The sequence below is a fragment of the Salmo salar genome, chromosome ssa11 (assembly GCF_905237065.1).
Source record: "Salmo salar chromosome ssa11, Ssal_v3.1, whole genome shotgun sequence".
Lineage (NCBI taxonomy): Eukaryota > Metazoa > Chordata > Actinopteri > Salmoniformes > Salmonidae > Salmo > Salmo salar.
The window spans coordinates 49706781-49733066 of NC_059452.1; the positions used below are offsets into that span (position 1 = coordinate 49706781).

The 26286-nt window shown below is 43.3% G+C and overlaps 1 protein-coding gene across 2 annotated transcripts; it reads right to left on the minus strand.

Moving 5' to 3' along the window:
* Positions 1–1175: 1175 nt before the first annotated feature.
* Positions 1176–26286, minus strand: LOC106591737 (transient receptor potential cation channel subfamily M member 1-like). 2 transcript variants are annotated; one of them, XM_045689745.1, is made up of 8 exons: positions 26014–26286; positions 9954–10030; positions 8248–8449; positions 6661–6874; positions 6080–6204; positions 5699–5870; positions 3480–3654; positions 1176–1632 (listed from the first exon to the last, which is right to left on the minus strand). In XM_045689745.1, the coding sequence occupies exons 1-8, from the start codon at positions 26086–26088 to the stop codon at positions 1467–1469; spliced, it is 1206 nt and encodes a 401-aa protein (XP_045545701.1). In that variant the 5' UTR covers positions 26089–26286; the 3' UTR covers positions 1176–1466. The 2 variants fall into 2 exon arrangements, with proteins under 2 accessions (XP_045545701.1, XP_045545702.1); XM_045689746.1 differs by lacking the exon at positions 26014–26286 and adding an exon at positions 13438–13848.

The following is a 26286-nucleotide window of genomic DNA, read 5'->3' on the forward strand; positions in this document are numbered from 1 at the left end:
AGGGATGATGGTGATGTAATTGAAGAAGCTGGGAGACAGGGATGAGGGTGATGTAGTTGAGGAAGTGAGACGGGGATGATGGAGATGTAGTTGAAGAAGCTGGGAGACAGGGATGAGGGTGATGCAGTTGAGGAAGTGAGACAGGGAGGATGGTGATGTAGATAAAGATGTGAGACAGGGATGATGGTGATGTAGTTGAAGATGTGAGACAGGGATGATGGTGATGTAGTTGAAGATGTGAGACAGGGATGATGGTGATGTAGTTGAGGAAGTGAGACAGGGGTGAGGTAGTTGAATATGTGAGACAGGGATGATGGTGATGTAGTTGAGGAAGTGAAACAGGGACGATGGTGAGGTAGTTGAATATGTGAGACAGGGATGATGGTGATGTAGTTGAGGAAGTGAAACAGGGATGATGGTGATGTAGTTGAAGATGTGAGACAGGGATGATGGTGATGTAGTTGAGGAAGTGAGACAGGGGTGAGGTAGTTGAATATGTGAGACAGGGATGATGGTGATGTAGTTGAGGAAGTGAAACAGGGACGATGGTGATGTAGTTGAAGATGTGAGACAGGGATGATGGTGGTGTAGTTGGGGAAGTGAGACAGGGATGATGGTGATGTAGTTGAAGAAGTGAGATGGGGATGATGGTGATATAGTTGAAGAAGTGAGACAGGGATGATGGGGATGTAGTTGAAGAAGTGAGATGGGGATGATGGTGATGTAGTTGAGGAAGTGAGACAGGGATGATGGTGATGTAGTTTAGGAAGTGAGACAGAGATGATGGTGATGTAGTTGAGGAAGTGAGACAGGGATGATGGTGATGTAGTTGAGGAAGTGAGACAGGGATGATGGAGATGTAGTTGAGGAAGTGTGACAGGGATGATGGAGATGTAGTTCAAGATGTGAGACAGGGATGATGGTGATGTAGTTGAGGAAGTGAGACAGGGATGATGGTGATGTAGTTGAAGATGTGAGACAGGGATGATGGTGATGTAGTTCATATTATCGTTGTTTATGAGGACACATTCTTCAACTATAGTTTATGGGGACACTGACTATGGGATGCAGGGTTTATGAAGTAGAATAGTTTCAGGTCTTCAGTGATGATGGATATTGGTTGTGTTGACTTATTTAACGTACCGGGTCAAATGATTGGACACATGACACATGAATGAAAGTACAGGATGACACAAATGAATGGGACAATTTTATTGACGCATCAAATAACATAAAACAATTAAATTATTAAAATGTCGCTTTACTTTCATCACAAATTATAATCTTTAATGTTTGAATATATTTTGAATACATTAGGTTTGACTTATGCGGTAAAGTGTTTCTAAAATGTACGTAAAGGCTTAGAAAAATACATTTTAACTAACAAATTGTCTAGATACTAAAACCGTCACTTATGACGCATGCAATGCATTGGACAGGAATTCTAAGTGTTATGCTAATGTCATTTATGGGAACATAGCCTGTATAATTATGTCTTCCCTACTCACCAGAGATCGCTTCTTCATGCATTCCATCACCATGAGGAAGATCTGCTGGGCCTGACCGCGGTTGTAGTTGAACGTCTTCTGTATGGTGACCAGGAGCTGGTCCTTCACGCTATCACTTACCAAGCTGAGGGGAGACGGAGAGACTGGTCAAACCAACTCCACAGTCTACACTTTAGGCTTGGAAAATGAGAGGAGACAGAGAGACTGGTCAAACCAACTCCACAGTCTACTCTTTAGGCTTGGAAAATGAGAGGAGACAGAGAGACTGGTCAAACCAACTCTACAGTCTACACTTTAGGCTTGGAAAATAAGAGGAGACAGAGAGACTGGTCAAACCAACTCCACAGTCTACTCTTTAGGCTTGGAAAATGAGAAAAGACAGAGAGACTGGTCAAACCAACTCTACAGTCTACACTTTAGGCTTGGAAAATGCTCAAAAGATTCTACCTGTTCTATTTCCATTTGAAAGTATTTGTGGAGGGCTTCAGTTTGGAGTTTACATTCTTAGTATTATTGAATTGGTTTCATTGTAACTAAATCAATTTTTTAATTTTTTTATTTAACCTTTTTTTAATTAGGCAATTAAGAACAAATTCTTATTTAGAATGACGGCCTACCAAAAAGGCAAAACCAAGCACAGTATTTGGCTGTAGTCTGTTTCTGCTAGTGTGGACATTAGATCACAGCCATGTTCCTAGTTCTGTTTCTGCTAGTGTGGACATTAGATCACAGCCCTGTTCTAGTCCTGTTTCTGCTAGTGTGGACATTACATCACAGCCCTGTTCCAGTTCCGTTTCTGCTAGTGTGGACATTAGATCACAGCCCTGTTCTAGTTCTGTTTCTGCTAGTGTGGACATTAGATCACAGCCCTGTTCTAGTTCTGTTTCTGCTAGTGTGGACATTAGATCACAGCCCTGTTCTAGTTCTGTTTCTGCTAGTGTGGACATTAGATCACAGCCCTGTTCTAGTTCTGTTTCTGCTAGTGTGGACATTAGATCACAGCCCTGTTCTTTGTTCTGTTTCTCACCCAATGTCCTATATACTGTCTCTGACATGTATTTGACATATATCTGACATGTATTTGACATATATCTGACATATATTTGACATATATTTGACATATATCTGACATGTATTTGACATGTATTTGACATATATCTGACATATATTTGACATATCTGACATGCATTTGACATATATCTGACATGTATTTGACATATGTCTGACATGTATTTGACATATATTTGACATGTATTTGACATGTATTTGACATATCTGACATATATCTGACATGTATTTGACATGTATTTGACATGTATTTAACATATATCTGACATGTATTTGACATATATTTGACATGTATTTGGCATGTATTTGACATGTATCTGACATGTATCTGACGTGCATTTGACATATATCTGACATGTATTTTACATATATTTGACATGTATTTGACATATATTTGACATGTATCTGACATGCATTTCACATATATCTGACATGTATTTTACATATATTTGACATGTATTTGACATGTATTTGACATATCTGACATATATCTGACATGTATCTGACATGTATTTGACATGTATTTAACATATATCTGACATGTATTTGACATATATTTGACATGTATTTGGCATGTATTTGACATTTATCTGACATGTATCTGACGTGCATTTGACATATATCTGACATGTATTTTACATATATTTGACATGTATTTGACATATATTTGACATGTATCTGACATGCATTTCACATATATCTGACATGTATTTTACATATATTTGACATGTATTTGGCATGTATTTGACATGTATCTGACATGTATCTGACGTGCATTTGACATATATCTGACATGTATTTTACATATATTTGACATGTATTTGACATGTATTTGACATGTATCTGACATGCATTTGACATATATCTAAAATTGCATGCATTTGACCCAGGTCTGTTTCTCACCCGTCGTCCTCAGAGTATCTGTGTGCGAAGGAGATGATGTCAGAGGCCCGTCCACTGCCGTCACAGACCACCACCGGGACAGGGGGGTCCTCCCTCAGGCTCTCCAGGACTATGGAGATGACGTTGGGACCCCCCTCCAGGATCAGACAGACCAGAGGCACTCCCTGACCCAGACCTGGCAGAGGCAGACAAAACAACATGTTATAGACCCCCTGACCCGACAGAGGCAGACAAAACAACATGACCCCTAACCTGGCAGAGACATACACAACAACATGACCCCCTGACTCCTGACCTGGCAGAGACATACACAACAACATGACCCCCTGACCCCTAACCTGGCAGAGACATACACAACAACATGACCCCCTGACCCCTAACCTGGCAGAGACATACACAACAACATGACCCCCTGACCCCTGACCTGGCAGAGACATACACAACAACATGACCCCTGACCCCTAACCTGGCAGAGACATACACAACAACATGACCCCTGACCTGGCAGAGACATACACAACAACATGACCCCTGACCCCTAACCTGGCAGATACATACACAACAACATGACCCCTGACCCCTAACCTGGCAGAGACATACACAACAACATGACCCCCTGACCCCTGACCTGGCAGAGACATACACAACAACATGACCCCTAACCTGGCAGAGACATACACAACAACATGACCCCTGACCCCTGACCTGGCAGAGACATACACAACAACATGACCCCTGACCCCTAACCTGGCAGAGACATACACAACAACATGTTATAATGACGATAAAGACAAATAGCAGCAAAGAAAAGCTCCCATTTCCACAGACTTAGTTTTTTAGTTTTTTTTCCTAAGTGCTGCCTGTAGCTGGCATGTGGTCCTCATACACAGCAGTGCTTCCTGTAGCTAGCATGTGGTCCTCATACACAGCAGTGCTGCCTGTAGCTAACATGTGGTCCTCATACACAGCAGTTCTGCCTGTAGCTAGCATGTGGTCCTCATACACAGCAGTGCTGCCTGTAGCTAGCATGTGGTCCTCATACACAGCAGCGCTGCCTGTAGCTAACATGTGGTCTTCATACACAGCAGTGCTGCCTGTAGCTAGCATGTGGTCCTCATACACAGCAGCGCTGCCTGTAGCTAGCATGTGGTCCTCATACACAGCAGTGCTTCCTGTAGCTAGCATGTGGTCCTCATACACAGCAGTGCTGCCTGTAGCTAGTATGTGGTCCTCATACACAGCAGTGCTGCCTGTAGCTAGCATGTGGTCCTCATACACAGCAGTTCTGCCTGTAGCTAGCATGTGGTCCTCATACACAGCAGTGCTGCCTGTAGCTAACATGTGGTCCTCATACACAGCAGTGCTGCCTGTAGCTAGTATGTGGTCCTCATACACAGCAGTGCTGCCTGTAGCTAACATGTGGTCCTCATACACAGCAGTTCTGCCTGTAGCTAACATGTGGTCCTCATACACAGCAGCGCTGCCTGTAGCTAGCATGTGGTCCTCATACACAGCAGTGCTGCCTGTAGCTAGTATGTGGTCCTCATACACAGCAGTGCTGCCTGTAGCTAGCATGTGGTCCTCATACACAGCAGTGCTGCCTGTAGCTAGTATGTGGTCCTCATACACAGTAGCGCTGCCTGTAGCTAGCATGTGGTCCTCATACACAGCAGTGCTGCCTGTAGATAGCATGTGGTCCTCATACACAGCAGTGCTGCCGGTAGCTAGTATGTGGTCCTCATACACAGCAGTGCTGCCTGTAGCTAGCATGTGGTCTTCATAGGCCTCAGACACAGTATTAATGTCAGCGTAGTTGAAGTCAGAGGTGACAGCTGAGCATCCCTTTGCTGTCCCTGCCTTATCATGATCTCCAGGCATAGGATGACAAAGGGAAACCCACAGGTCACATAGATCAGCTACTCATCAGGGTACAGCAGGGCAGGACAGGCTCTCTCTGATCAAATCACCTAAAGAAGCCTGGACTATGACAACACGAGGGTATGTTGTATCTAAGACACTAACACCGTGTATAGTTCCAACATTAGCGTTAACATTAGATGGGTCATGGTAAATATGAAGTTGTTCTCGTCTGAGACCCGAAAACTTGTGTTAGTTAGCTCCCTGAGCTAATGCCTTGGGCTTTAGTTCAACGGGCTTACACTGCCTGGTGTTACACAGACAACCCCCCCCCCCCCCCTCCCTCAATCTGTCAAACTTACGTGTGTTGATCTTCTGCAGGGAGATGTGTTTCTCCAGCTGACGGCGAAGACGGACCTCTGCGCCGTACTTTCCGTGGGTCCCGTTATCTGCTAGGATGAAGTGAGAGTGGCTGTTGTTGAGGACAGACAGCTTGGACATGGGGTTGGACATGGCCTGGTATGGACGTGTCACCTGGGAGGGATACATATAATAACATCCTGTTAACATGGAGTTGATTTGAGGAGTTGAATTGAGGAGTTGAATTGAGGAGTTGAATTGAAGGTGAGGAATTTAGTTGAGTTGAGTTGTGTTGAGGAGTTGAATTGAGTTGTTGAGTTGAGGAGTTGAGTTGAATTTAAATGGAGAATCACACCCAAACAAGTTCACAAGTTGCGACTTACATCTCTTCCTATCAGATCCTCCTTGTTCTCCACAATGCCCCATGGAGCGATCCCGATGGCACATACTTTCCCCCTGGACTTTGAGGAGTGGTCCTTCAACGCATCTCCAACATGCCGGATCACCCCTAGGATACACATGGAGCCCGTTCAGCACTAATAAGGGACGTGGACTCCATTCAGACATTAGTAGAAGGGATTTGGACTTGGACTCAGACTTGAACACTAGGGACTTGGTACTCGACTCGGCCTCAGACTTGAACACTAGGGACTTGGTACTCGACTCGGACTCAGACTTGAACACTAGGGACTTGGTACTTGACTCGGACTCAGACTTGAACACTAGGGACTTGGTACTCGACTCGGACTCAGACTTGAACACTAGGGACTTGGTACTTGACTCGGACTCAGACTTGAACACTAGGGACTTGGTACTCAACTTGGACTCAGACTTGAACACCAGGGACTTGGTACTCGATTTGGACTCAAGATTTAGTGACTTGCCTACCTTACCGTTGACTGCTAGATACCTCAGTGATCATGTCAGTGAATGTAACACATCGTTAGGAAACTACAGTACATACCAGTGCTGACTCCGCCAGTGAGTATCCAGGCTCCGGTGGTGACTGCAGCTTGGATCAGACCCTTTCCAAACACCTGTTTTAGTTTGGGCTGCAAGTCAAAGTTCTGCAGTCCCCCGTGGACGGAGATGAGCAGGGTAGGGAGCTCCAGCTGCCAGTCTTTCACCATCAGGTGGAGCATGTTGTCTGGCTTGGAATCGTACGCCACACGGATGTACTGAAGGGGAGAAATGGAGAGAGAGACGAGGAGTAAATGAGAAAGGAGATGAAGACATTTAATACAAACGCCACATGGATGTACTGTAGGGGAGAGATGGATGGAGAGAGTGAACAAGATGATGGTGGCATGGTTCATGTCTTCATGTCTTCATGTCTTCATGGTTCATGTCTTCATGGTTCCTGTCTTCATGTCTTCATGTCTTCAAGTCTTCATGGTTCATGTCTTCATGTCTTCATGTCTTCAAGTCTTCATGGTTCATGTCTTCAAGTCTTCATGATTCATGATTCATGTCTTCATGTCTTCATGTCTTCATGGTTCATGTCTTCATGTCTTCATGGTTCATGTCTTCATGTCTTCAAGTCTTCATGGTTCATGTCTTCATGTCTTCATGTCTTCTTGTCTTCATGGTTCATGTCTTCAAGTCTTCATGGTTCATGTCTTCATGTCTTCATGTCTTCATGGTTCATGTCTTCATGGTTCATGTCTTCATGGTTCATGTCTTCTTGTCTTCATGGTTCATGTCTTCATGGTTTGTCTTCATGGTTTATGTCTTCATGGTTTATGTCTTCATGGTTCATGTCTTCATGTCTTCATGGTTTATGTCTTCCTGTCTTCATGGTTTGTCTTCATGGTTTATGTCTTCATGGTTCATGTCTTCATGGTTCATGTCTTCATGTCTTCATGGTTCATGTCTTCATGGTTCATGTCTTCATGGTTCATGTCTTCATGGTTCATGTCTTCATGTCTTCATGGTTCATGTCTTCATGTCTTCATGGTTCATGCCTTCATGGTTCATGTCTTCATGGTTTATGTCTTCATGTCTTCATGGTTCAGGTCTTCATGGTTTATGTCTTCATGTCTTCATGGTTCATGTCTTCATGGTTTATGTCTTCATGTTTTCATGGTTTATGTCTTCATGTCTTCATGGTTCATGTCTTCATGGTTCATGTCTTCATGTCTTCATGGTTCATGTCTTCATGGTTTATGTCTTCATGTCTTCATGGTTCATGTCTTCATGTCTTCACGGTTCATGTCTTCACGGTTCATGTCTTCATGGTTCATGTCTTCATGGTTCATGTCTTCATGGTTCATGTCTTCATGTCTTCATTCATGGTTCATGTCTTCATGTCTTCATGGTTCATGTCTTCATGTCTTCATTCATGGTTCATGTCTTCATGTCTTCATGGTTCATGTCTTAATGTCTTCATGGTTTATGAGGACATTCTATTTCAACTATTGTTTATGTTGAGGAGAGATGAGAGAGAGAGAGTGAAGGATTGAGGAGGAGAGGAAAGGGGGCAGGAAGTGAATTATAAATGGAGGATGCTTCAAAGAAATGAAGGAAAGAAAGAAAGAAAATGGCGTCTAACCATGGCCTTGTTGACATGTCCTCCTCCCTGGAACTCCATGATGCCGTATGTGTCTGTGGGCATGGCCTGTGTGTGTTTAAGCACGGACCAGCGTTCCATGGGCACCGCCACCTGTGCTATCTGACCTGCCTCTTCCGCCACCCTGGTGGTCGCCCCCGGGATGATGGCCACATGCTGGTTCACTACCTGACCACAACTGCACCTGGAGATAGAAAGGGAGGACATATGGGGGGTTATACATGCTTATTACTGGTGTTATAATGCATTATAACCACTTCATAATGCTTTCTACCTGTTGGTTTATAAAGTGTTAATGGAAGCGTACCGTGATGGAATGTGAAACACAGACAGATCGTGTAAATAGCTATGAAAGATGGCTAGTATTGCTTTGTCAACGTAGCGTAGAGCTACTTAACCATGTTACTAACAGCTGTTACTGTTCATATTTGTGTGCTGACCAATTTCAATTGCATCTCTGTTTGCTTTAGAGCTATCTGAGGGGTTTTGTCACGTTAAGTCCCCACAATCACCACCATTTGAAAGGATTTGGGCCTTAATAAGGGATTTGGGCCAAGTAACGGCAGGTTGTTTATACAATTTCTTTACTGAGAGCGTTTCTGTATGAGTGGAGAATTCATTAAGTCTACATCCCAAATGGCATCATATTCCCTTTGTAGTGCACTACTTTTGACCAGGACTGACAACAGTGCACTATATATAGGGAATAGGATGTCATTTGGGATGTACACTAAGTTATACAGCACTCTAAAAACACAGTTTTTTAAATATTTTAAACTGGGTCAGTGAAAGCACTCTCTCTCTCTCTCTCTCTCTCTCTCTCTCTCTCTCTCTCTCGTCTCTGTCTCTCTCTCTCGCTGTCTCTCTCTCTCTCTCTCTCTCTCTCTCTCCCTCTCTCTCTCTTCCTCTCTCTCTCTCTCTTCTCTCCTCTCTCTCTCTTACTCTCTCTCTCTCTCTCTTCTCTCTCTCTCTCTCTCTCTCTCTCTCTCTCTCTCTCTCTGCCTCAACAAATGATCTGGTGCTCATCATGGAAGCATATGAGAATAGTGAGGAGCAAGGAAAATTGGATCGGCGAGAACAGTGGCATGAATGGTACCTGTTGGGTTCTGTGAGAACAGTGGCATGAATGGTACCTGTTGGGTTTTGGGAGAACAGTGGCATGAATGGTACCTGTTGGGTTTTGGGAGAACAGTGGCATGAATGGTACCTGTTGGGTTCTGGGAGAACAGTGACATGAATGGTACCTGTTGGGTTCTGTGAGAACAGTGGCATGAATGGTACCTGTTGGGTTCTGGGAGAACAGTCACATGAATGGTACCTGTTGGGTTCTGTGAGAACAGTGACATGAATGGTACCTGTTGGGTTCTGGGAGAACAGTGACATGAATGGTACCTGTTGGGTTCTGGGAGAACAGTAGTATGAATGGTACCTGTTGGGTTCTGGGAGAACAGTGGCATGAATGGTACCTGTTGGGTTCTGGGAGAACAGTGGCATGAATGGTACCTGTTGGGTTCTGGGAGAACAGTAGTATGAATGGTACCTGTTGGGTTCTGGGAGAACAGTAGTATGAATGGTACCTGTTGGGTTCTGGGAGAACAGTGACATGAATGGTACCTGTTGGGTTCTGGGAGAACAGTGACATGAATGGTACCTGTTGGGTTCTGGGAAAACAGTGACATGAATGGTACCTGTTTGGTTCTTTGCTGGGAAATATTTGGATGCACTCTCTTTTCTGAAACGTCTTCTCAATCCAAGCTTTGTGGGCCTGCGAGAGAGAGAGAGAGATTCATGGTTTAGACTTCAAATCACTCAACTCTGATAAATACTACGTGGTAAAGAAAAGCGGCACCATTGAAACCATCCGCATAATGAAATACTTTATTGAATAGCTTGGATACATTGAAATAACAACAGGTTAGAGGTCTGAGATTTCATGTTCTGTTCATTTGCAGTTTATGGACCAAATCTGATGATAAGAACATCATAGCACTACAGAAGAACAACACTAGTCAGTGTGCTTTTTCTGTGTTGTGAAAAATTCAATCGAAGCCTGTGATAAAAGAAAAAGATCCAAACATTGAAAATGGATGTTCCATAATATCACAACACACGTTCTGTTAGTGTGTTCTACTGATCCAACAATGGACCATACCCAGCACCATCTGGTCTCTCCCTACCTTCACACTGTGGTTCTGTCACAGATGGCTCCCTATTCCCTATATAGTGGTACAACTATAGACCAGAGCCCTATTCCCTATATAGTGCACTACTTTAGACCAGAGCCCTTTTCCCTATATAGTGGTACTACTATAGACCAGAGCCCTATTCCCTATATAGTGGTATTACTATAGACCAGAGCCCTATTCCCTATATAGTGGAACAACTATAGACCAGAGCCCTATTCCCTATATAGTGCACTACTTTTTACAGGAGACCTATGGGTCTAGCTAATTACTGGTAGAATGCTGCTTTCTATTGAAACAGCCAGGTACAAAAACTCTCATTTCTTGATGGAACAAATCCTCTTAACTACAGCACTGGTCACCTAATCCTGCCTAAACGCTCCAGCAAAGAACAGGGCTGTGTGTGTGTGTGTGTGTGTGTGTGTGTGTGTGTGTGTGTGTGTGTGTGTGTGTGTGTGTGTGTGTGTGTGTGTGTGTGTGTGTGTGTGCATTCATGCGTATGTATGTGACGCCAAATAGACCTAATGACTTTGTGTTGTGATTATGCCATAATGATTAACAGGTCACTCTACAGCAGAAGCCATGGGCAGGGGTCCTGTCTGTCGCAGAGCACTTTGGGAAATACGTTCACTCTGGATAATGGTGGATTAAACCCAAGTCCCAACAAATAGTGACTGGGTACATCTTGGATTCATGTCTATACTGCATATAACAAATAGTTAGTATTTATATCTTCTAAAACGGTAACTAACCTCAACATAGTTTTTCTCAAGCTTTAAAAATATAAATATTTCAGAGATTTTGATGTAAAAGTTTGTTCATTGCAAATGGTTAAAATAGTAGAACAATTAGTAAACGTAGGTCTCTTAGCTGCAGATAATATCAAACTCATCTAGTCAACGACTCAATGGAGCCAGACAACGTTCCACAACAGTCTAATTCATAAATAACATATTACCTCATTATTATCATCCTGGTAAACAGTCTAATTCATAAATAACATATTACCTCATTATTATCATCCTGGTAAACAGTCTAATTCATAAATAACATATTACCTCATTATTATCATCCTGGAAAACAGTCTAATTCATAAATAACATATTACCTCATTATTATCATCCTGGTAAAAAGTCTAATTCATAAATAACATATTACCTCATTATTATCATCCTGGTAAACAGTCTAATTAATAAAATAACATATTACCTCATTATTATCATCCTGGTAAACAGTCTAATTAATAAAATAACATATTACCTCATTATTATCATCCTGGTAAACATTCTAACTCATAAATAACATATTACCACTCATTATTATCATCCTGGTAAAGAGTTTAATTAATAAACAACATATTATAAATCAATTTGAACTTGTTTCAACAAGTTCCTGGGAAAGAAAGGTGAGACAGGACCAAGAAGACAGTAAATTCTGTAACTAACAAGATCCTTTTATTTCTTTAACTCGACAAGTCAGTTAGGAACAAATTCTTATTTACAATGACAGCCAATCCCAGACGACGCTGGGACTCCCAATCACGGCCGGTTGTGATACAGCCTGGATTCGAACCAGGGTGTCAGTAGTGACGCTTCTAGCACTGAAATGCAGTGACCGTTGCTCCACTCAGGAGCACAGAGAGGAAGTTGGCCAAAAACTCTGCCATGAGAACTCCTAACTCCTAACTCCTAACGCCCTACACCTTATTGAGTACACTACAGATTAGTTAGATTGACCACAGATTGACTAAAGTTTTGAAACTAATTTACTTTATAACAATTATATTATATTATGAACTTTTAATCAGGGTGCCTCCAAAATAAGAACTTTGTTCAGAGATCTATTCCTCATGTGGAGTTTCTTTGGAGGCTAAGTAACATAGAGGTTTTATTTATAAAAATGTTTTGGTATTTAACCTTTCTTTAACTAGGCAAGTCAGTTAGGAAGAAATTCTTATTTACAAGGACAGCCTACTGGGGAACAGTGGTTATAGAGGTTAACATGGAGGTTCTTTTACAAGGACAGTCTATTGGGGAACAGTGGTTATAGAGGTTAACATGGAGAATCTTTTACAAGGACAGTCTACTGGGGAACAGTGGTTATAGAGGTTAACATGGAGGTTCTTTTACAAGGACAGTCTACTGGGGAACAGTGGTTATAGAGGTTAACATGGAGGTTCTTTTACAAGGACAGTCTACTGGGGAACAGTGGTTATAGAGGTTAACATGGAGGTTCTTTTACAAGGACAGTCTATTGGGGAACAGTGGTTATAGAGGTTAACATGGAGGTTCTTTTACAAGGACAGTCTACTGGGGAACAGTGGTTATAGAGGTTAACATGGAGGTTCTTTTACAAGGACAGTCTACTGGGGAACAGTGGTTATAGAGGTTAACATGGAGGTTCTTTTACAAGGACAGTCTACTGGGGAACAGTGGTTATAGAGGTTAACATGGAGGTTCTTTTACAAGGACAGTCTACTGGGGAACAGTGGTTATTGAGAAAAACATGGAGGTTCTTTTACAAGGACAGTCTACTGGGGAACAGTGGTTATAGAGGTTAACATGGAGGTTCTTTTACAAGGACAGTCTACTGGGGAACAGTGGTTATAGAGGTTAACATGGAGGTTCTTTTACAAGGACAGTCTACTGGGGAACAGTGGTTATTGAGGTTAACATGGAGGTTCTTTTACAAGGACAGTCTACTGGGGAACAGTGGTTATAGAGGTTAACATGGAGGTTATTTTTTCGTCGATGGAACTGTCTCTAAAATGATATTTTTTTAAAATATATAATTTCAGTAGATTTCTATTCCATTCCCTCTATATGTTGTATCCCAACCTAAGTTGGTGGAACATAACTCAACTCCACTCTATTGCACCTCAAATGAATCCCTGCCTATAAGAAATGAACAAAGTTGACCATAAAACGTTTCTACACCAAAGAAGATACAGAGTTTCCTCGATACATCAGATAAATGAAGAACCACTTACCGTCAGTGGAAGAGCATCCAGTAGAAACTTCAAGAGGAGCACAAGAGCAACTCAACACTCTAACACCCAACTACTAGTAAAGAAGAACACAACAACTCTCTAAGAACTCAAGAACTCTCTTAGAACTCAAGAACTCTCTTAGAACTCAAGAACACTCAATAACTCTAAGAACTCTCAAGAAACTTCCCACCAGCCCAGCTCCAGCCCAGCTCCATCTCCAGCTCTCTAGCTGCTCTCACCCGGGTCCTCCTAGCCCACTGAAGCCCAGTAGATATGAAACGACATGACTTTATGAAGCGGGGCTCATATGATGAGCATGTGAGCCAGCTCTTTGTTCAAGCCTTGGTCTCATGACTTCAGTTCAAGGTAATCCTTTTGAGAGTCTCATGACCCATATCAGTCCCTGCTCCCCTCCTTGCACACAGGGCATTTTCATCCTGGGCTGGAACGAGAACCAGAAAGAACCCCCCTCCTCTCTCTCTCCTCACTAATCTCTCTAACTCTGCTAGAGAACGTTCTTCTCTCCAACTCTCTCTCCTGGTTGTTGAAAAAGAAAGAGAAGGAAAGAAAGAAAGAGGAAGTTCTAATAACCAGAAAAAAAACATATTTAAAAGAGTAGTGGAACAAAAGGAATGTTTTATCGTAGAATATGTGTCAACCCCCTGCTGCTCTGATTGAACTCTATTTGCATAATTGAGAGAATTGGGCACAGGAGGGATGTTGTTGAAAGGGGTTTTGTTGAAGAATGACAGAGCACTATTTGCCCATTGATGATTTTAACATGTAATGGAACGGATCATTTCTTTATAGCAGCTTCGTTACAGTTGGACTTTTCCAAGGAACTTGTTTGATATGATCCAACTAAAGGATGTCTGGCTAAGCCTGTTGTCATGGTGAAACAGAGAGACAAAAGAATCAGAGAGGAAACCATTTTCGTTCAGAGGACATTAATTCTACCCTGGCATGTCTTTCCCTGTTAACCTTCGAATTATAAAAATCAAAAGGGGACATGGACTTCTACTGAAGAGAAAATGTTGGTTCTCAATTAAACTCAATTCAACTTTGGTTACTAACATGAATTTAACAAGGAACAGGGTGCATGTTTTGAGTTTGTGACAGAAACAAGGTTGAAAATATCTTATTTAAAAAAAGACTGATCAAACATTGTGGTAAAAAAAACCAGTGTATTTCATACCACCCGGTGCACCCAGGGTAAACTGGCGAGGGTTGTGTTTTGAAAACACGCGCATCTCGCCCTGCTGCACGGCCCCCTGGGTAAAATCACCGACCTATCCCACACTCTTAGAAAAAAAATTTGCTATCTAGAACCTAAAAGGGTTCTTCAGCTGTCCCCATAGGAGAACCCTTTGAAGAACCCTTTTGGGTTCCAGGTAGAACCCTTTAGGGTTCCATGTAGAACCCGTTTGGGTTCCAGGTAGAACCCTTTAGGGTTCCATGTAGAACCATCTGTGGAAAGGGTTCTACCTGGAACCAAAAAGGGTTTTTAAAAGGTTTCTCCTACGGTGACAGCCGAAGAACCCCTTACGCAACCCCCCTTTCCCCCCCCCTAAGAGTTTAGGCTCACCTAAACCCTTCATCCACACCATTTAATATGGAAATCCCATGTGAAATGTATAACTGTGTTACTAGGAACCTCTGTGAGCAGTGAACAACAAGCCTGGAAGAATAAGGCTGTAGTGCGCCACATGAGGAATAGGGAGTTATTTGGGCTGCATCCCTTGATACTTTAGAATCAGATTAGGATAAGTGAATTAACATGACTAGCATCTAGACCTCACAAAACAATAAACCCTATGTGTTTTGGTGGGACAAACAGATATTGTATTCAGTATTATAGTGGCATGACTATTTGAAAACAAAAGACAATTGTTACAGGTTGTGATTAGACTAAAACATATGCTTAGAGATCACATTATTAGTGCTTTGGTTAATACTATTTGTTTCCTCTTAATAATGAACAGTTCCATTCAATTTGTAAATCACATTACGTTCTCAAAGCAGTCGTTGTGAAGTGATGATGACGTGAGTGACCAGACACCAGGCACAAACACACAGACACACAGACACACACACACACACACACACAGACACACAGACACACACACAGACAGACACACACACACGCGTACACACACACACAAGGCAGTCTGAACGTCACAATACATTAGTGGTAATGAGGCTCAGATCAAAGACCAATAAAAGCAGACATCGGTGATGAAAATAGCAAGCGGCATGCTGAGCTGAGGTATGTCGAAGTCGGCACCCCAAATAACACCCGATTCTCTTTCTAGGGAACTGATATGGACCAAGGCCCTTTGGGAATTCGGGGTTTACTTGTTTGGTTTAAGTGGAACGCACTACATCAACCAATGACAGCCATCTATAGATCCTTAAATACCCCAACGTTTACATTTCAGTCACTCAGCAGACGCTCTTACCCAGAGCAACATACAGGAGCAATTAGGGTTAAGTGCCTTGCTCAAGGACACATGGATCTAGTCAGCTCCGGGATTTAAACCAGCGACCTTTCGGTTACTGGCCCAACGCTCTTAATCGCTAGGCAACCTGTCGCCCCAAATGTATTTAGTTGGAATTCATTCAGTATAGTGTATTATCTGGAGCCTCAAACACGTTTACCATGTAACTAGCTGATAGTAGTCAGTGGTTGTTTCCCAACTTCATTCATTTATATATTTATTATTATTATTATTATTATGGTCTATAGTAATACCACTATATAGGGAATAGGGCTCTGGTCTATAGTAGTACCACTATATAGGGAATAGGGCTCTGGTCTATAGTAGTACCACTATATAGGGAATAGGGCTCTGGTCTATAGTAGTGCCACTATATAGGGAATAGGGCTCTGGTCTATAGTAGTGCCACTATACAGGGAATAGGGCTCTGGTCTATAGTAATACCACTATATAGGGAATAGGGCTCCGGTCTATAGTAGTACCACTATATAGGGAATAGGGCTCTGGTCTATAGTAGTACCACTATATAGGGAATAGGGCTCTGGTCTATAGTAGTACCACTATATAGGGAATAGGGCTCTGGTCTATAGTAGTACCACTATATAGGGAATAGGGCTCTGGTCTATAGTAGTACCACTATATAGGGAATATGGCTCTGGTCTATAGTAGTGCCACTATATAGGGAATAGGGCTCTGGTCTATAGTAGTGCCACTATATAGGGAATAGGGCTCTGGTCTATAGTAGTACCACTATATAGGGAATAGGTCTCTGGTCTATAGTAGTGCACTATATAGGGGATAGGGTGCCATTTAGGAAGCAGACAGGGATTTGACAGCTGTGTCTTTGGGTGCTATTAGCAGGGCCAGATGAAAGGACTGATTGTGTTCTACTGGTCTCTGGGTAAAGCAGCGAGGCGTCACATGAGGCCGACATGCTGTTGATTAGCCCTGAAGGATGGCAGGTGGTCTCACAGACTCAGCGGCTGAGAGAGGAAGGAATGCTGTGGTGGCTGATGGGATATTTTAGAGAAGTCCTTAGAGAACTTTACGTTTTTTTTGTATTTTTAAAATTGATAAACGTAGAAGACTTATTTTATTATATTTTATACCCATAAAGATCAAATCTAAAATGTTTAACTAATAAAATCTGGACATTCCTCCTTTAACGTTAAGACTATAAACATTATAATCCTTATACGGTAAATAACAAATCCAGTTTGTAATAATATACTGCTCAAAAAAATAAAGGGAACACTTAAACAACACATCCTAGATCTGAATGAAAGAAATAATCTTATTAAATACTTTTTCTTTACATAGTTGAATGTGCTGACAACAAAATCACACAAAAATAATCAATGGAAATCCAATTTATCAACCCATGGAGGTCTGGATTTGGAGTAACACTCAAAATTAAAGTGGAAAACCACACTACAGGCTGATCCAACTTTGATGTAATGTCCTTAAAACAAGTCAAAATGAGGCTCAGTAGTGTGTGTGGCCTCCACGTGCCTGTATGACCTCCCTACAACGCCTGGGCATGCTTCTGATGAGGTGGCGGATGGTCTCCTGAGGGATCTCCTCCCAGACCTGGACTAAAGCATCCGCCAACTCCTGGACAGTCTGTGGTGCAATGTGGCGTTGGTGGATGGAGCGAGACATGATGTCCCAGATGTGCTCAATTGGATTCAGGTCTGGGGAACGGGCGGGCCAGTCCATAGCATCAATGCATTTCTCTTGCATGAACTGCTGACACACTCCAACCACATGAGGTCTAGCATTGTCTTGCATTTGGAGGAACCCAGGGCCAACCGCACCAGCATATGGTCTCACAAGGGGTCTGAGGATCTCATCTCGGTACCTAATGGCAGTCAGGCTACCTCTGGCGAGCACATGGAGGGCTGTGCGGCCCCCCAAAGAAATGCCACCCCACACCATGACTGACCCACCGCCAAACCGGTCATGCTGGAGGATGTTGCAGGCAGCAGAACGTTCTCCACGGTGTCTCCAGACTCTGTCACGTCTGTCACGTGCTCAGTGTGAACCTGCTTTCATCTGTGAAGAGCACAGGGCGCCAGTGGCAAATTTGCCAATCTTGGTGTTCTCTGGCAAATGCCAAACGTCCTGCACGGTGTTGGGCTGTAAGCACAACCCCCACCTGTGGATGTCGGGCCCTCATACCACCCTCATGGAGTCTGTTTCTGACCTTTGAGCAGACACATGCACATTTGTGGCCTGCTGGAGGTCATTTTGCAGGGCTCTGGCAGTGCTCCTCCTGCTCCTCCTTGCACAAAGGCGGAGGTAGCGGTCCTGCTGCTGGGTTGTTGCCCTCCTACAGCCTCCTCCACGTCTCCTGATGTACTGGCCTGTCTCCTGGTAGCGCCTCCATGCTCTGGACACTACGCTGACAGACACAGCAAACCTTCTTGCCACAGCTCGCATTGATGTGCCATCCTGGATGAGCTGCACTACCTGAGCCACTTGTGTGGGTTGTAGACTCCGTCTCATGCTACCACTAGAGTGAAAGCACCGCCAGCATTCAAAAGTGACCAAAACATCAGCCAGGAAGCATAGGAACTGAGAAGTGGTCTGTGGTCCCCACCTGCAGAACCACTCCTTTATTGGGGGTGTCTTGCTAATTGCCTATAATTTCCACCTGTTGTCTATTCCATTTGCACAACAGCATGTGGAATTTATTGTCAATCAGTGTTGCTTCCTAAGTGGACAGTTTGATTTCACAAAAGTGTGATTGACTTGGAGTTACATTGTGTTGTTTAAGTGTTCCCTTTATTTTTTTGAGCAGTGTATAATAAAATGACTTCCTTTCAAGATAGACAGAGAGAGAGAGAGACTGAGACAGAGAGAGAGACAGAGAGTGACAGAGAGAGAGAGAGAGAGAGAGTGACAGAGAGAGAGAGAGAGAGTGACAGAGAGAGAGACAGAGACAGATACAGAGACAGAGAGAATGACAGAGAGAGAGAGAGTGAGAGTGACAGAGAGAGAGTGACAGAGAGAGAGAGAGTGACACAGAGAGAGAGAGTGACAGAGAGAGAGAGAGTGAGAGTGACAGAGAGAGAGTGACAGAGAGAGTGACCGAGAGATAGAGAGAGCGAGATAGAGAGCAAGGGAGAGAGAAAGAGACAGAGGGGGGAGAGAGAGAGACAGAGAGAGAGCGAGACAGAGGGAGAGAGAGAGAGACAGACAGAGAGAGAGAAAGAGAGAAATGCTATTTTACAGTCTTGTGCTAAAAAGTCACATGATAACAAGTGATACCTGTTACAACTAACTCAACACTATACTAAAAGACCCATTCCTGACCCGTTAGGGCCCTCTGACTACGTAGACGATTATGTGATTGTTTTCCCGGGTCAGTGACTTTTGTATCTGAGTACGGTCAAGCAGTGATCGTTTACCATTAGAAACGGTGGTGAAATCCCCCCCCAAATGTGTGTGATTAGGTTTCATGGGCTTTACCAGGGCTCAAGGGCCAGCAGGCTATCCACAGAGCGCAACGGGCAGAGAGCCCGAAACAGAGACAGTTATAGACAGTCAGGCCATGCTCTCACTTAATCAATTCATATGATACTCTGCCTTTGCTTATCACCTAAACGTGTATGAATTGAATTACCAGAGAGCCATTTTGGACTTTTTTACCTTTTTCAAAAACAGTGGCTGAACTAATGCTAAACAACCGACATTAAAGAATAAAATAGCTTTTGAATTGGTACAATACAATCTGTTGACATTATAAGTATTAGAAGACAGTCTATTGAAAGGCTACACATCCTTGAACTTGTTTCACATTTTGTTGCCTTTGAAATTAAAACTAAAAAGGGATTAAATTAGATTGTTTTCATACACAGTTATAGAAAATAGTCAAAATTAAGAAAAATTTATAAATGGAAATATCATAATTGGATAAGTCACCAACCTCTGAGTTAAAACTTGGTGGAAGCACCTTCGGTAGTCATTACAGTTGTAAATCATTTTAATTGAGATTCTACCAACTTTGGTAGAATCATCGGAAGGGATTTGGGGAGTTTGTCAGGCTCAAAATAAATATGAAAGTAGCAAAGCTCAGATAAAAAGTTTGAGGAATCCTCCTCAGTCCTCTGAAGACCTAACACGAGAATAAAATGGTATTTTTCAGTGAGACAGTAACACAAATGTTAATGCCAAAGACAAAGCAGAGTGGCTTTCCAAGAGGTGTTGAGTGTCCCTGAGTGATCAAGTCTCAGTCATTTTTCTACATTCATTTATTGAAAATGTAGTTATTTGTGACATAGAAAACCTAGCAGTAATACTTATTTCTCTGAGAGTGAGGTGGAAATATAGTATTTTGCTAAAAAACATAGTTATTTGTCTCTCTGAAATGAAACCATCAAATCATAGATTTTAAACAAAACATATCTGTCATTGAACAAACCCCACGCCATTATTAGATAGTGAAAAAAACACACCAATCTCTTTCAGAATTTCTTTAAATAATAAAATCTAATTTACCAACATTTCTGGATATGTATAAACTCAGCAAAAAAGAAACGTCCTCTCACTGTCAACTGCGTTTATTTTCAGCAAACTTAACATGTGTAAATATTTGTATGAACATAACAAGATTCAACAACTGAGACATAAACTGAACAAGTTCCACAGACATGTGACTAACAGAAATGGAATAATGTGTCCCTGAACAAAGGGGGGGTCAAAATCCAAAGTAACAGTCAGTATGGTGCGGCCACCAGCTGCATTAAGTACTGCAGTGCATCTTCTCCTCATGGACTGCACCAGATTTGCCAGTTCTTGCTGCGAGATGTCACCCCACTCTTCCACCAAGGCACCTGCAAGTTCCCGGACATTTCTGGGGGGAATGGCCCTAGCCCTCACCCTCCGATCCAACAGGTCCCAGATGTGCTCAATGGGATTGAGATCCGGGCTCTTCGCTGGCCATGACAGAACACTGACATTCCTGTCTTGCAGGAAATCACGCACAGAACAAGTAGTATGGCTGGTTGCGTTGTCATGCTGGAGGGTCATGTCAGGTTGAGCCTGCAGGAAGGGTACCACATGAGGGAGGAGGATGTCTTTCCTGTAATGTACAGCGTTGAGATTGCCTGCAATGACAACAAGCTCAGTCCGATGATGCTGTGACACACCGCCCCAAACCATGACGGACCCTCCACCTCCAAATCGATCCCGCTTCACAGTACAGGCCTTGGTGTAACGCTCAATCCTTTGACGATAAATGCAAATCCGACCGTCACCCCTGGTGAGACAAAACCGTGAGCACTTTTGCCAGTCCTGTCTGGTCCAGCGACGGTGGGTTTGTGCCCATAGGCGACGTTGTTGCCCGTGATGTCTGGTGAGGACCTGCCTTACAACAGGCCTACAAGCCCTCAGTCCAGCCTCTCTCAGCCTATTGCGGACAGTCTGAGCACTGATGGAGGGATTGTGCTTTCCTGGTGTAACTTGGTCAGTTGTTGTTGCCATCCTGTACATGTCCCGCAGGTGTGACGCTTGGATGTACCGATCCTGTGCAGGTGTTGTTACACATGGTCTGCCATTGCGAGGACGATCAGCTGTCCGTCCTGACTCCCTGTAGCGCTGTCTTAGGTGTCTCACAGTTCGGACATTGCAATTTATTGCCCTGGCCACATCTGCAGTCCTCATGCCTCCTTGCAGCATGCCTTAGGCACATTCACGCAGATGAGCAGGGACCCTGGGCATCTTTCTTTTGGTGTTTTTCAGAGTCAGTAGGAAGGCCTCTTTAGTGTCCTAAGTTTGTGACCTTAATTGCCTACCGTCTGTAAACTGTTAGTGTCTTAACAATTCTTCAAAGTAGCCACCCTTTGCCTTGATGACAGTTTTGCAAACTCTTGGCATTCTCTCAACCAGCTTCATGAGGTAGTCATCTGGAATGCATTTCAATTAACAGGTGTGTCTTGTTAAAAGTTAATTTGTGTAATTTCTTTCCTTCTTAATGCGTTTGAGCCAATCAGTTAGTGTTGTGACAAGGTAGGGTTGGTATACAGAATATAGCCCTATTTGGTAAAAGACCAAGTCCATATTATGGTAAAAACAGCTCAAATAAGCAAAGAGAAACGACAGTCCATCATTACTTTAAGACATGAAGGTCAGTTCATAGTCTGGTAATGAAGCACTTTGAATGTGTTTAGGTAATGGGATAGCACTTTCAATGGACAGGACAGGGCTATACAGTGTATTGTGTTTTATAGTCCTGAAGTGTATAGTGTAATGTGTTTTATGGTCCTGTCCTGAAGTGTACAGTGTATTGTGTTTTATAATCCTGAAGTGTACAGCGTATTGTGTTTATAATCCTGTCCTGAAGTGTACAGTGTATTGTGTTTTATAGTCCTGAAGTGTACAGTGGGTTGTGTTTTATAATCCTGTCCTGAAGGGTACAGTGTATTGTGTTTTATAGTCCTGAAGTGTACAGTGTGTTGTGTTTTATAATCCTGTCCTGAAGGGTACAGTGTATTGTGTTTTATAGTCCTGAAGTGTACAGTGTGTTGTGTTTTATAATCCTGTCCTGAAGTGTACAGTGTATTATGTTTTATAGTCCTGAAGTGTACAGTGTGTTGTGTTTTATAATCCTGTCCTGAAGTGTACAGTGTGTTGTGTTTTATAATCCTGTCCTGAAGTGTACAGTGTATTATGTTTTATAGTCCTGAAGTGTACAGTGTGTTGTGTTTTATAATCCTGTCCTGAAGTGTACAGTGTATTGTGTTTTATAGACCTGAAGTGTACAGCGTATTGTGTTTTATAATCCTGTCCTGAAGTGTACAGTATATTGTGTTTTAATCACATGAGAGGAGAATGACATAAGAAAGACTAAAATCCCTGGGGATTAGAGCTAGTTGCTGCCTGCCGGTGGCTTCACAGAGCCATTCTCACAGATTAAATGCGCAAATCACATCCTGATGGTCCGGTGACTCCATATCACTGAGAGTACTACTATAGTGAGTTATCTGCAGAATAGATGGTCCGGTGACTCCGTATCACTGAGAGTACTGCTATAGTGAGTTATCTGCAGAATAGAGGGTCCGGTGACTCCGTATCACTGAGAGTACTGCTATAGTGAGTTATCTGCAGAATAGAGGGTCCGGTGATTCCGTATCACTGAGAGTACTGCTATAGTGAGTTATCTGCAGAATAGAGGGTCCGGTGACTCCGTATCACTGAGAGTACTGCTATAGTGAGTTATCTGCAGAATAGAGGGTCCGGTGACTCCGTATCACTGAGAGTACTGCTATAGTGAGTTATCTGCAGAATAGAGGGTCCGGTGACTCCGTATCACTGAGAGTACTGCTATAGTGAGTTATCTGCAGAATAGAGGGTCCGGTGACTCCGTATCACTGAGAGTACTGCTATAGTGAGTTATCTGCAGAATAGAGGGTCCGGTGACTCCGTATCACTGAGAGTACTGCTATAGTGAGTTATCTGCAGAATAGAGGGTCCGGTGACTCCGTATCACTGAGAGTACTGCTATAGTGAGTTATCTGCAGAATAGAGGGTCCGGTGACTCCGTATCACTGAGAGTACTGCTATAGTGAGTTATCTGCAGAATAGAGGGTCCGGTGACTCCGTATCACTGAGAGTACTGCTATAGTGAGTTATCTGCAGAATAGATGGTCCGGTGACTCCGTATCACTGAGAGTACTGCTATAGTGAGTTATCTGCAGAATAGATGGTCCGGTGACTCCGTATTACTGAGAGTACTGCTATAGTGAGTTATCTGCACAATAGATGGTCCGGTGACTCCATATCACTGAGAGTACTGCTATAATGATCTCAGAGGGGGGATCACCTTTAGAGGGATCTCAGAGGGGCGATCACCTTTAGGGGGATCTCAGAGGGGGGAATCACCTTTAGGGGGATCTCAGAGGGGCGATCACCTTTAGGGGGATCTCAGAGGGGGGATCATCTTTAGGTGGATCTCAGAGGGGGGGATCACCTTTAGGGGATCTCAGAGGGGGGAATCACCTTTAGGTGGATCTCAGAGGGGGGATCACCTTTAGGTGGATCTCAGAGGGGGGGATCATCTTTAGAGGGATCTCAGAAGGGATCTCGCCATTTAAGGGATCTCTCAGGGGGCTCTCCATTTAAGGGATCTCATAGGGGGCTCTCCATTTAGGGGGATCTCAGAGGGGCTCTCCATTTAGGGGATCTCAGAGGGGGCTCTCCATTTAGGGGATCTCAGAGGGGGCTCTACATTTAGGGGATCTCAGAGGGGGCTCTACATTTAGGGGATCTCAGAGGGGGCTCTCCATTTAGGAGGATCTCAGAGGGGGCTCTCCATTTAGGGGGATCTCAGAGGGGCTCTCCATTTAGGGGGATCTCAGAGGGGCTCTACATTTAGGAGGATCTCAGAGGGGGCTCTACATTTAGGAGGATCTCAGAGGGGGCTCTCCATTTAGGGGGATCTCAGAGGGGGCTCTCCATTTAGGGGGATCTCAGAGGGGGCTCTACATTTAGGAGGATCTCAGAGGGGGCTCTACATTTAGGAGGATCTCAGAGGGGGCTCTCCATTTAGGCGGATCTCAGAGGGGGCTCTACATTTAGGAGGATCTCAGAGGGGGCTCTACATTTAGGCGGATCTCAGAGGGGGCTCTACATTTAGGAGGATCTCAGAGGGGGCTCTCCATTTAGGGGATCTCAGAGGGGGCTCTACATTTAGGAGGATCTCAGAGGGGGCTCTACATTTAGGAGGATCTCAGAGGGGGCTCTCCATTTAGGAGGATCTCAGAGGGGGCTCTCCATTTGATCACATTACCAACAATCCTCCCCAGAACATTCTAGTCCTCCACGTTTGTTCAAATACTCCTAAGTTATTGATTGTATCTAATCGGACTGCCTGTTTAGACTTCGTCTAAGGTAGTGAATGGAAATAGGCATTTCATGCAATTTTTTATTTTATTTATTTTATTTTATTTTGTAGTACATTTAATGTTTAAGTGTGAAAATATACTGTATGTTTACCACTAACAATTTATAATATAACAAATAGAAAAACATAGCATGAGATGCCTTTCTACATACTGTGTAAAAATGTTTTTAAAAAAAGCACATTTATTCAATAAATTACAGTACAAAGCGATGCTTGAGAAAAGCCAAATGCTCAGTTGGAGCTAAGCTAATCACAGAGTAATGCCTCAGTAACCATGGGAACACAATAAACACAGCTGTGTGTCAGAGTAATGCCTCAGCAACCATGGGAACACAGTAAACACAGCTGTGTGTCACAGAGTAATGCCTCAGTAACCATGGGAACACAGTAAACACAGCTGTGTGTCACAGAGTAATGCCTCAGTAACCATGGGAACACAGTAAACACAGGTGTGTGTCACAGAGTAATGCCTCAGTAACCATGGGAACACAGTAAACACAGGTGTGTGTCACAGAGTAATGCCTCAGTAACCATGGGAACACAGTAAACACAGCTGTGTGTCACAGAGTAATGCCTCAGTAACCATGGGAACACAGTAAACACAGCTGTGTGTCACAGAGTAATGCCTCAGTAACCATGGGAACACAGTAAACACAGCTGTGTGTCACAGAGTAATGCCTCAGTAACCATGGGAACACAGTAAACACAGGTGTGTGTCACAGAGTAATGCCTCAGTAACCATGGGAACACAGTAAACACAGCTGTGTGTCACAGAGTAATGCCTCAGTAACCATGGGAACACAGTAAACACAGCTGTGTGTCACAGCTCCCACCAGTGGTGTAAATCCTTTCTGTTCTAATGACAGAAACTTCTAGAAACATCCCTCTAAAGAGGAGAAAGGAAACACCCCTTCCTTTAATAAGAAACCAAAACAACACCTTTGACCTGCAGGTTCAGCCCCCCCAAAAATAACTGACCAATCAATAATCACCTGTTGATCACTTCAAATACATGACAGAGCCCACTGAAATGTTTAAACGACATGTATAGCATCATCATAGACATGATACACACCAAAATAATGCCAATGTATTGACTTTGTTCATTAGTGCCCCCTTGGGTGTCTCACACCACTGCTCCCTGACCACCGCCACGACCAGCACCATCCTTACCTTCTGAGACCCAGACGTGGTCCTCTTGATGGAGGCTCTTCTGAAGGATCCAGCACTGCTACCCCTCTTCTCCATGATGACTGGCCCTGCTGCCACCTCTCCTACAGAGCTTCCTGCAGACCGTCACCCACTGACAGCACCATGACTACTACTGTACTAACGTCAAGACAGAACTCTGACCTGAGTAGAACTGACGGAATCAACCTCTCAGAGCAACTAGACTTCCAGTTCTGTTATAGAACTTCCCTGGTCTCCTCCTGTGATCTGTCTTCT

Bases quoted from the DNA above. Each gene is read 5' to 3' on its own strand.
- LOC106591737 (XM_045689745.1), bottom strand. From the start codon at position 26,088: ATGGAGAAGAGGGGTAGCAGTGCTGGATCCTTCAGAAGAGCCTCCATC. The intron at 8,450-9,953 runs GTACCATTCATG...TTCTATCTCCAG, and splicing joins CCCAGCAAAGAACCAAACAG to GTGCAGTTGTGGTCAGGTAG. The intron at 1,633-3,479 runs GTGAGAAACAGA...GTCTCCCCTCAG, and splicing joins AGATACTCTGAGGACGACGG to CTTGGTAAGTGATAGCGTGA.